The sequence below is a fragment of the Solanum lycopersicum genome, chromosome 10, assembly GCF_036512215.1.
Source record: "Solanum lycopersicum chromosome 10, SLM_r2.1".
NCBI classification, from domain to species: domain Eukaryota; kingdom Viridiplantae; phylum Streptophyta; class Magnoliopsida; order Solanales; family Solanaceae; genus Solanum; species Solanum lycopersicum.
The window spans coordinates 44,792,699-44,804,922 of record NC_090809.1 but is presented as its reverse complement, the minus strand read 5'-3'; the positions used below and the strand labels follow the sequence as shown (position 1 = coordinate 44,804,922).

At 37.3% G+C, this 12,224-nt stretch overlaps 1 protein-coding gene across 1 annotated transcript; it reads right to left on the bottom strand.

Annotated features, from left to right (window-relative positions):
* Positions 1–270: 270 nt before the first annotated feature.
* On the bottom strand, positions 271–1,917 carry LOC101055557 (putative steroid 5beta-reductase). The gene is made up of 2 exons (NM_001279174.2): positions 1,705–1,917; positions 271–1,612 (listed from the first exon to the last, which is right to left on the bottom strand). Exons 1-2 carry the CDS (start codon positions 1,741–1,743, stop codon positions 485–487), a joined length of 1,167 nt encoding a protein of 388 aa, NP_001266103.2. The 5' UTR covers positions 1,744–1,917; the 3' UTR covers positions 271–484.
* Positions 1,918–12,224: the final 10,307 nt, after the last annotated feature.

Genomic DNA, 12,224 nt, shown 5'->3' with positions numbered 1-12,224 from the left:
GACAAGGAAACCCGCAACTACTCCTTTGCAATAGCTTGCAAATCACACAAGAGAGGTAAACCTACTTTCCCTTGCATTCTTGTTAGATATTAGCTAACTTTCTATTTTCAATGAAGGATAGGCATATAAAAAAAAGTAGCACATTTCTCACTTGTGACAACTACATAAAAGTGGTGGCGCAACACACAGTATTAATTCTTTATCAGAAAGATACTAAGCAGATCTCATCAAAATCATAAGCCCTTTCCATTCATCAAGGCAAGCAACATATACAGAAAGATGAAACAAGAAATTTATGGTGGTACCAATAACAAATGGATAATTACAGCACAACAACAAAGAAGTCAAAAGTGTACATTGTTTCAAGCTAGAAATAGCTTCATTTTGCTATTATTACTTCTTATTAAACAACATAATCGATAGATAGACAGGAAACAAACTCAAGCATTTTATCACACAGTAAAAATAAAAACGAATATCAAAACTAAGGAACAACTTTGTAAGCTTTCACCTTATCAATCCAGGAAATGAAGGCTTTTTGTGAGTTCCGGAATCCCAAGAAACCGTGCTCCTTGCTCTTGTTCATAGTATCCAAAGCGCAATCTCCAGAAAGGATAAGATCAACAAACCACCAAACTCCAACCTCCTCCAATTTAGTAGGCACCAATCCATTCTCCTTCACAATCTCATCCCAAACCGCGCCTTTGTCTTTCATCATCTCTACCAATGTGCATCTCTTCCCTTCATCAAACTCCGCAGCTTCCAGTCCAAATTGCTCACCCAAAACCTTCCAGAAATGCTTCCACTTGAAAACATCCCCATTGCTCACATTAAACGCCTCATTCTTGGCATAAGGATCCACTGCAGCCCATATCTGATGCTCGGCAATCAAATCCGCATCAGAGCAATCCGAGTATCCATCCCACGCTCCTTTAACACCAGGAAACTTCAATGGCAACCCTTCATGTTTACATATAGCTGCATAAACACAGAGTGTTCCAACAATATTCATCAAACTATAAGGAGAAAACCCAAATATGGTCCCTGGCCGATGAACTGACCACGTCAACCCTTCCTTCTTCTCCACCTCCTTAAACAAAATATCCTCAAGAACATAATAGAAATTGGGGGCATCTAATCTGGGTAAATCCTCATGAAATGGAGGATCATGGCTTACTTTTCCATACAATTCAAACGGACCCAAATAATGTTTCCGACCCGTTTGCAAACAGATATGCCGCAAGTTAGGACAATTAGGGATAATAACATTAAGAACATTCCTGAACATTTTTCCATTGATTTCACAATTTTCAACCTCTGTAGATCTATTAGCCCAAGTCACATAGAAAACATGGGTTACATCAGTGAGAACAGATAGTTTAGATTGGGTATCCTCAGGATTTGATATGTCGCATTGGACATACTCAATAGGATGATCGGCGTTCCACGATGGCCTAGCCCGTCGTGCAACGCCGTATACCTTCCATGGACCACCGGGAGTGTCAGCGAGAGGGAGGATCTCGGCGAGGCTATTACCAACGATGCCGGTGACTCCTATAATTAGAGCAACACTTTCATACTTTGGTGGTGCTTCATCATCTTCGAATTTTTTCTGTTGAATTAGATTAGATTAGATTTACACTACAAACAAGAAATACTTTTGGGTATTCATTTTGATTGAAAAGAGAGAGATGAATTAATTACCTTAGCAGCACCAATAGCTCCAGCCCACCACCAGCTCATGTTGTAATATCAAATTTGCAGAAGAGAAAGAAAGTTGGAGAAGGTATAAATAATGATGGACAATCAGTATGCAGTAGCATATGCATATAGACAGACAAGGGACTGCGTGACGGTAGGTGACTTGTGGCTATGCTATTCTCTCTATTTCTATAAAATATTCGGTATTGATTTGGCTTCAACATGCCTTGTGTTATGTTCTATTTTAATTAGGGCGAAATGATCTAATACACTTTTAAAATTGATTAATACATTGTGGTACTTGTATGCGTTTGTAATTTCAATCTTTCTTAACTATGTGTTAATTGAATCCTTAAATTCAATAAAACTCTATCTTCTATGCCCTTCTAATTGTTGACTAAGTTATATGGCAACTTAATTATTGAGTTAACACAAACGCGTGATGTCACATATAGAGGCGTGTGAAACATCAAATTTTAGATAAAAAATATTTTTTTCCTTTTAAAAAAAGATAAAAAAAAAATAAAAATTAATTTCTTCTCTTTTTTTCCCAGTTCTTTGTTCTTTAATTTCCCACCCCACCCATGACTCAACCCCATTTTTTTTCTTTTCTTTATCTCATTTCTGGTCCTTTTCAATTTCTTGGTTCTCTCTTCTTCTTTTTACATTTTCTTCCTTTTGAGAATAGAAACGAAATTGTATTTTTGTTATAGATCTATATTTTCTTTTTCTTTTCGGAATAATTTATAACCCATAAAGTGATAAAGATTCAACAATCTTGAAAGATGAAAAGTTGAATGTCTTTGTAAAATTAGGTGAATTTATTATGTAAAATTGTGTACAAATAATATTAGAGTATATTGATGTATTTTAATGGCTATTTATTAACATCAATGGAGAAAAGAGATTTATGGTGGTTCAAGTTGTAGATGTGAATGTTGGTAAAAGAAATACAATTAAAAGTTGTGAATGAAAGAAATTTTGAAAAAAAAAATGAAAGGATAACTGTTAGTTATTTAGAAATATAATGATACTAGTTAGAATGGAAGGTTGTGGTAGTATCTCTAATGTAAAAAAAAATAGAGAGAGGTGAAGGGATGAAAGAAGAATTGAGTGACAAAGAAAGAAAATCAGATTTTTTAAAGAAAAATCATAATAAATGAAGTGTCATTTAAAATATAATGTGGATGATGATATGTCATTTTTGTCAAGTGTTTGAAGCTCACACAGCAGAAAGAGTTTAAAATGCTTAGTTTCACTGAGTTAAAGGGTTCTATTGACAAAATAATCAAGTAAAATGGTCCATAATACAAACTCATACAAGTATAAGGATCTATTAAATCATGTTGCCCTTTGATTAGTTATGATGAAATTAATATTGAATGTGATTAGTTGTAATGAAATTAGTTATTTAATTTGTTATTGATAAATTAATATAGATGATATAAATTTTAAGAATAAGTTATTTGATTACAAAAATCTAGAGTATTTATTTTTTTTATATGTTTTCTTAAAGCTTTAGGAATTTTTGGCGAAAAACCTCCTTCAAATATGACTCGGATCTACTGTACTTCCTTATATTATTAAAGTGGGCAAAAAACATCCTTATAGTATCCAAATAATAAAAAGAATCATCTTTCACACTATTTTTATTAAGAAACTGATTGAACCAGTAATAAAATATCTTTTTTTTAAATTTGGCCATGCCCTAGCCATGATGAGAAGACCAAAGCTGTCTAAAATTAATTAGATATGGATAGAAAATGAATCTTTCATTCCTAGAATTTAATTTTTGTGTGTTGTTAGTTTAAATGTTTGTTGCATTATCAAATAAATGGACTTGCAACAACACATAAGTCTTGAAATATTTATACAATATGAGGTTCGATAGTTAGAAAGATTATGTAAAAGTTTCATTTTTAAAATATTACGCGCAATTAATTAGTAATTTTTTAAATAAAATATTTAGTATGTATCTACGTTATATACAATGCAATTCACATTTCATATAATGTACATATATGTTAGAAATTTAGTAAAACTACTTCACATTTTATTATGAAAAAATAATTACTTTATTCAAAAATTTTGAAGTTAGAGTTTGTATTTGACTATACTTTTTACAAAGATTATTTAGAATTTGAATATATTTTGTCTGGCTATGATTTGAACCCTCAATTTCTAAGAATTAAAAAACAAACTATTTGACTAGCTTAATCATGCCTACATTTTTCATTTAACTTGACACATTTTTTTTTGGTGGTGTGAGTTTCTTTAAAAAAATTAGGCAAAAAGGTGAAATTTGTAACTTTTTGGATAGTGCAAGGATAATTTTTGTTCACTTATATAATACAAGGATGTACTTTAGGTTTAAATCATACCTCGGGGATGATTTTAGCAAAAGAAACTCAAAGTTCTAATTATTTATTCTTCAAATAAAACTTTTATTATATTTTTTGCTCTCTCCAACTCTCTCGCTCGCCTCTCTCCTCTCTCTCAATATCGCTTGTCATATATACAAATACATATGTATAATATATAATTATATAACCAATGTACTTATACAATTCATCTCTCTCTCTCTCTCTTCCCTCTCTCTCTCTCTCTCTCCTAGTCTCACTCGTCTATCTCTTTCCTATAACATGTACCTACAAATTGTAATTATCAACGTATAGCTATGAAGAGTAATTAGCCTATTTTTGAGTGGTTATATGTGAAAGTTTCCCTATATAAAAAAAGAATCTTAGGCCCACCTATGTGGTTCACAGACATCATTGTTTTTGTATCAATACATTGGTGCTCAGAATAATTTTCATTTTGAGAGGATCTATTTCTTTAAACCTTGAGTATTAGAGGGAGATAATTTTCTTAAGGTGATAATGTGCATTTTTTTCTTTCTGTTTCATTCTATTGTTATACATTCTGATATTTTTTTTTTACCGTCATTAATTTATGCTTATGATATTAGTTGTTGTTTTTGAGTATATGTTTTAAATTTTGTTGTTTGTTTCTGCAAAGTTATTGTTATAAGTATCTGTAAGTTATACTTTATTCATTTATTAGACATCTTATCACTTATCCTTCAATCAATCATCTTTAACTTGATTTTATCATTTATCCTTTTGCTTCCAGAAAACATTACTATTTGATATATTTGGGGAATCAAATGAACATTAACCCGAGATATTAAATTTTCTAATGAAAAATTAATTGTTGGTGAAGGAATAAATATATTTTTAAAGGCTAGAAAAAGTTAACAAATATTTTAATTTAAACGTGCACAAAATTCAATCCTACCTTTTGCTATACATATATCATTTTAAAGTCCCCCATTAAAAATCATAAGAAAATTTTAAAATGAAAAATAATGGGAGAATGTACCATGTTGGAAAACAATTCAACTTATAATATATACGTGAAAAAATATATTACAAAAAGTTATTCAGTTTGTTTAGGTGTTTTTTAAGAATCAGCATACCAGAGTTAGTTCAATTTGAAATTACAGTTTTATTTCATTCGCATTGTCACGAAATACATTTATTACTTCAATAAAAGTATTTATAACTTGCAATAAATTTGAGAATTTGTCCATACTACATATTCAATATGAACAATTAATTTATTGTATAGTTATCTATGTCTTTGGGATTAAAAAAGGCTTTAGTCTATTCATATTCCTCTATAGGTCATCTAATACATCCTTGAACCCATGTCAAAAGTTTATTGATACTTGTCTTCTTTTTTCCTGGTTTACTTCACAAATCAAGGTAAATTAAACTCTTAAGGTCTTTATGTCCTTACAATGTCGTACAAAATTTGAATTTTGTCTTCAAGAGATGGTAGTATAGTTCTTTAAGGAATTTTTTTGTCCATTCAACAATTTTAGTAGATGTAATGACCTGTTTAGTCGTTTTGAGCAGCAGATTTTATTTCTGAAAAAACAAGCTGAGACGACGGAACCCACGACGGATCGTCATGGGCACGACGGACCGTCACAGACACTTAGAAATTCTGAAATTTGGGTACTGAAATCGACTCTCTAAACTTCGTGATGAAAGTGTAGGACGGACCGTCACAGACTCTTCAGAGAATTTCAGTCTCTGAACTCTGTGACGGAGCAGCAGGATGGACCGTCGCAGGCACAACGGCCCGTCACAGGTTGCGTAATCCCAGTCGGAGACGGATTTCTGGTTAAGTTTTAAAGGGGCGTTTTGGACTATTCCTGCTATAATTACATATTTCGTGGGTTTATATTAATAACTCAATTTCGTGGGGGATAAAAGAGGCAACCTTGAGTTAAATTATGGGTTATTATTGTTATCTTTTACACTTAATTACATGTTAATTAGGGTAAAAGAAAGAGAGTTTGAATAAGAAAAATAGAAAGAACAAAAAGAAAGAGAGAGAAGGGAATCGATAGAGAGAGACGCTCGAGAAGGGGAAAAACACAAAGCTTTGGGAAAGTTGCTTGCTTGATCACTAATCTTCGGTGGAGGTAGGTTATGGTTTCTCTTACGATATTCGTAGTAAACTCTTAATAGCGAATGATATGTATTGATACTATTGTAAACCCTGCTATGTGCTTAATTGTATGCTTGCATGAATGTAATTATATAATTGTGATTATATAAGCATGATGAAGTTATTGAATCTCAAATCTTGAAAAACCCTAATCTCTTTGTTAATAATGAGATGATGATGCCTTGGTATAAAAGAAGGCTTGAGGAACTAAAGTAATGAGATGATGATGCCTTGGTATAAAAGAAGGCTTGATGAACTAAAATAATGGGATTGATACTGCCTTGGTAAGAAAGAAGGTGTGATAAATTGATAGAAGGAGATTAGGGGATCGGGTGTCACGAACCAACACGTAGAATTAGTGGATCGGGTGTCACGAACCGACACGTAGACTTAGGGGATCGGGTGTCACGAACCGACACGTAGTATTAGGGGATCGGGTGTCACGAACCGACACATAGAATTAGGGGATCGGGTGTCACGAACCGACACGTAGAATTAAGGAATCAGGTGTCACGAACCGACACGTAGAATTAGGGGATCAGGTATCACGAACTGATACATAGAATTAGGGGATCGGGTGTCACGAACCGACACGTAGAATTAGGGGATCGGGTGTCACAAACTGACATGTAGATTTAGGGATCGGAGTGTCACGTACCGACACAAGAGGATTAATGAATATGAGGGAGCGGAGTGTCACGTACCGACACAAGAGAAATAAAGATAATGAATCTTGAAAGATGTTAATATACTCAATCTAATGGACATAATTCCCAAATGAGTATGGTATTGAGGCTTGAGTCCTCATGTGTGAACTTGACGGTAATTGTTAATGATATAGTACTTGCTGTTGCTACATGTTGAGTATCATAGTTGATTTATGATATTACTTGATATATATTGATTTCTATTTTGAGTTGGCCGATGATATCTACTCAGTACCCGTGTTTTGTACTGACCCCTACTTTTATGTTTTCTTCTTGTTTAATTGTGGAGTGCAGCAAACGTGCCGTCATCTTCGACTCAACAGTAACTCTAGCCAGTCTTCATTATTCCGGATATCAGGGTGAGCTAATGTTTCTAGCTTGGACTGGATCTTTCTCTTCATGTCTTGATGCCTTCAAGTTCCGGCATGGACTAGCTTTCTTGTATTTTAGCCTTTTAGAATACTCTTAGTTTAGTACTTTGATCATAGATGTTCTTGTGGTGATGACTTCCAGATTTTGGGGATAATAATAGTTATTGATTTTATTAATGAGTTTAAGTCTTCCGCATTACTTTTGTTGATATTATATTGAAATGTTAAGGTTTAGATTTGGTTGGTTCGATCACACAGGAGGGTAAGTGTGGGTGCCAGTCGTGGCTCGATTTGGGTCGTGACAAACTTGGTATCAGAGCATTAGGTTTGTTGGTCTCATCACACAAGAACGAGTCTAGTAGAGTCTTAAGGAACGGTAGGGGGACGCCTTTACTTTTCTTTGAGAGGCTATAAGACTTTAGGAAAATCCCATTCTTTCTTTCTTTCTTTCGTGCTATTACTTGGGTCCAATTGGTATCTAGGTGATACAAATTTGTATCTGACCATCTTCACTCTACTTCGCAAATGGTTAGAACTAGAGCAACAACCGCGCCAACACCAGCACCGGCGGAATAGGGTGCGTCTGATCCAGTTACTGGGGCTGTAGCTAGAGGAAGAGTAGCGGCAAGAGGCCGTGGAAGAGGTCGTGGGAGGACGTCCTCTAGGGGAAGAGGACGAGCACCTAGCTCATCTGATACTAGGGCAGTGACTCCTCCACCGACTGAGGAAGTAATAAGTGAAGGGGAGGATAGGGAGAATGAACAAGTGAAAAATGAGGAATTGCCACCCCAACCTACTCCAGAGATGATCAATCAGGTTCCCGCTTATCTTAGCGGGTTATCTGATCAAGGCCAGGCACCTCCAGTGTTTTCTGCACCAATACCTCCGGTTTCAGAGGTACAACATGCAGCCACTATGGCTCCTCGTATGGATGCCTCATTGGATATAGGCACGTTTCCACATCTGACTACTGGGCCTATAATGACAAATGATCAGCATGAACTTTTCAGTAAGTTCTTGAAATTGAAACCTCCAGTCTTCAAGGGTGCTGAATCTGAGGATGCTTACGATTTTCTGGTTGACTGTCATGAGCTACTACACAAGATGGGTATAGTAGAATGGTTTGGTGTTGAGTTCGTGAGTTATCAGTTTCAAGGGAACGCCAAAATGTGGTGGCGGTCACATGTTGAGTGTCAACCAACAGAGGCACCACCTATGACTTGGGCCTCATTCTCTAGCTTGTTTATGGAGAAGTATATCCCTCGAACCTTGAGGGATAGGAAAAGGGATGAGTTCTTGAGCCTAGAGCAAGGTAGGATGTCGGTCAATGCATATGAGGCTAAGTTTCGTGCACTATCCATATATGCCACCCAACTTTGTTTCAGTCCACAAGAGCGGATTCGTCGTTTTGTGAAGGGGTTGAGATCAGATTTGTGGATTTCAGCCTCACAGGTAGCGGCTACAGCGAAATCTTTTCAAGAAGTGGTAGACTTCGTGATAGAGGTAGAGGGAGTAAAGCCAGAGGACTTCACCATGGCAACTACATCAAAGAGGTTTCGAAAGGGAGGTGAGTTTAATGGTTCTTACCCTAAAGGACAGGGTTCCGGAGGCTACTCAGTTCGACCCATTCAGTCTTCACTACAGACTGTAGTTGGGGGTCCACCTCAGACCGGTCAACACTTCTCTGAGAGACCTATGCTTGATTCTAGAGAGTGTTATGGATGTGGGGAGACTGGACATATTAGGAGGAATTGTCCCAAACAGAGTTATAGACCCCCAATAGCTAGAGGTAGAGGTGGTCATGGTAGAGGCCGTTATTCTGGAGGACATGGTGGTCGAGGTAATGGTGGTCACCTAATGGCCGGGGTGATGGGCAAACTGGAGCCACTACATCACAACATGGTAAGGGCAATGGACAAACAAACGAAAGGGCCCATTGTTATGCTTTCCCTGTCGAAGGCGGAGACATCTGATGCTGTCATCACAGGTAATCTTTCGGTTTGTGATTGCATGGTTTTTGTATTGTTTGACCCTGGCTCTACATTTTCATATGTATCTTCCGCATTTGCTAATGGTCTAAATTTACATTGTGAATTACTTGATATGCCTATTCGTGTTTCTACTCCGGTGGGTGAGTCTGTGGTAGTTGAAAAGGTATATAGGTCTTGTTTGGTGAACTTTGTGGGGAGCAACACTTATGTAGATTTGATTATCTTAGAAATGGTTGATTTTGATGTAATTCTGGGTATGACTTGGCTTTCTCCGCAATTTGCGATCTTGGATTGTAATGCTAAAACGGTGGCGTTAGCCAAGCCTGGGACAGATCCGTTAGTGTGGGAGGGGGACTACACTTCTAATCCGGTGCGTATCATCTCCTTTCTTCGTGCTAAGAAAATGGTTAGTAAAGGGTGTTTAGCTTTCTTGTCACATCTCAAGGATGACACTACCCAAGTACCTTCGATTGAGTCGGTTTCGGTGGTCCGTGAGTTTCTGGATGTGTTCCCTGCAGATCTTTCTGGTATGCCACCAGATAGGGATATTGACTTCTGTATTGACCTTGAACCGGGTACTCGCCCCATTTCTATACCCCCTTATAGAATGGCTCCCGCGGAGTTAAGAGAGTTAAAAGCCCAACTTCAAGAGTTGTTGAACAAAGGCTTCATTAGACCAAGTGCATCTCCTTGGGGTGCTCCGGTTTTGTTTGTGAAGAAGAAGGATGGGAGTTTTCGAATGTGCATAGACTACAGACAACTAAATAAGGTAACGATTAAGAACAAGTATCCTCTTCCTCGCATTGATGATTTGTTCGATCAGTTACAAGGTGCTTGTGTCTTCTCTAAGATTGACTTGAGATCCGGTTATCATCAATTGAAGATACGGGCAACGGATGTGCCAAAGACTGCTTTTTGAACCAGGTATGGGCATTACGAATTTGTAGTGATGTCTTTTGGCCTTACGAATGCCCCTGCTGCGTTCATAAGCTTGATGAACGGGATTTTTAAGCCATATTTGGATCTCTTTGTGATCGTATTTATTGATGATATACTGATATACTCTAAAAGTAAGGAGGAACATGAGGAGCATTTGAGAATGGTATTGGAAATGTTGAGGGAGAAAAAGCTTTACGCCAAGTTCTCTAAGTGTGAGTTTTGGCTAGATGTAGTGTCCTTCTTGGGGCACGTGGTTTCTAAGGATGGAGTGATGGTGGATCCTTCTAAGATTGAGACAGTGAAGAATTGGGTAAGACCCACTAATGTGTCAGAAATAAGGAGCTTTATTGGGTTAGCTAGCTACTACCGCCGATTTGTCAAGGGATTCTCTTCCATTGCTTCCCAACTGACGAACTTGACTAAGCAAAATGTTCCATTTATATGGTTGGATGAGTGTGAGGAAAGCTTTCAGAAGCTCAAGACTCTGTTGACTACTGCACCAATTCTCACCTTGCCAGTGGAAGGTAAGAATTTCATTGTCTATTGTGATGCATCCTATTCGGGTTTGGGTGCAGTGCTAATGCAGGAGAAGAATGTGATTGCTTATGCTTCAAGACAATTAAAAGTGCATGAACATAACTATCCAACTCATGATTTGGAATTGGCCGCGGTAGTGTTTGCATTAAAGCAATGGAGACACTATTTATATGGGGTTAAGTGTGAGGTCTATACAGATCATCGTAGCCTACAATATGTCTTTACTCAGAAAGATTTGAACTTGAGACAGAGGAAATGGATGGAACTACTGAAGGACTACGACATCACTATTTTGTATCATCCGGGGAAGGCGAATGTTGTAGCGGATGCTTTATGTAGAAAGACGGGAAGCATGGGAAGAGACGCCCATTGGCTAGAGAAGTTCAGATTCTGGCTAACGACCTTATGAGATTAGAAGTAAATGAGAAGGGAGGATTTTTAGCTTGTGTGGAGGCAAGATCTTCCTTCCTTGACAAGATTAAGAGAAGACATTTTGATGATGAGAAACTGCGCAGAATCCAAGATAAGGTATTGCGAGGAGAGGCTAAGGAAGCACAAATCGTTGAGGAAGGTGTTTTGAGGATTAAGGGAAGGGTATGTGTACCTCGCGTCGATGATTTGATCAACACTATTCTGACAGAGGCTCATAGTTCAAGGTATTCGATACATCCGGGTGCAACCAAGATGTACCGTGACCTAAAGCAACACTTTTGGTGTAGTAGAATGAAGCGGGATATTGTTGATTTTATTGCCAAATGTCCAAACTGTCAACAAGTAAAGTATGAACACCAAAGGCCCGAAGGAACACTTCAGAGAATGCCCATTCCGGAATGGAAATGAGAGAGAATCGCAATGGACTTCGTGGTTGGTCTTCCAAAGACAATGGTTAAGTATGACTCTATTTGGGTGATTGTTGATAGGTTAACTAAGTCTGCTCATTTCATTCCGGTCAAGGTGACTTACAATGCAGAGAAATTAGCCAAAATCTATATCTCAGAAATTGTTCGGTTGCATGGGGTTCCACTCTCCATCATATCAGATAGAGGTACGCAGTTTACTTCTAAGTTTTGGAAAATATTACATGCGGAATTGGGTACTAGGTTGGACCTTAGTACCGCGTTCCATCCTCAGACCGATGGTCAGTCTGAGCGAACGATTCAAGTGTTGGAAGATATGCTTCGTGCGTGTGTGATAGAATTTGGTGGCCCTTGGGATAACTTCTTACCCTTAGCGGAGTTTTTTCATACAATAATAGCTATCACTCAAGCATTGATATGGCTCCATTTGAAGCATTGTATGGTAGGAGATGTAGGTCCCCCATTGGCTGGTTTGATGCATTCGAGGTTAGACCTTGGGGTACTGACCTTCAGAGGGAATCGTTAGATAAAGTGAAATCTATTCAAGAAAAAGCTTCTAGCGGCGCAAAGTAGGCAAAAAGAATATGCAGATCGAAAGGT

Excerpts from the sequence above, each read along its gene's own strand:
- LOC101055557 (NM_001279174.2), bottom strand. The coding sequence starts at position 1,743 with ATGAGCTGGTGGTGGGCTGGAGCTATTGGTGCTGCTAAG. Across the intron at positions 1,613-1,704 it reads GAGCTATTGGTGCTGCTAAG|AAAAAATTCGAAGATGATGA; the intron begins GTAATTAATTCA and ends CTAATTCAACAG.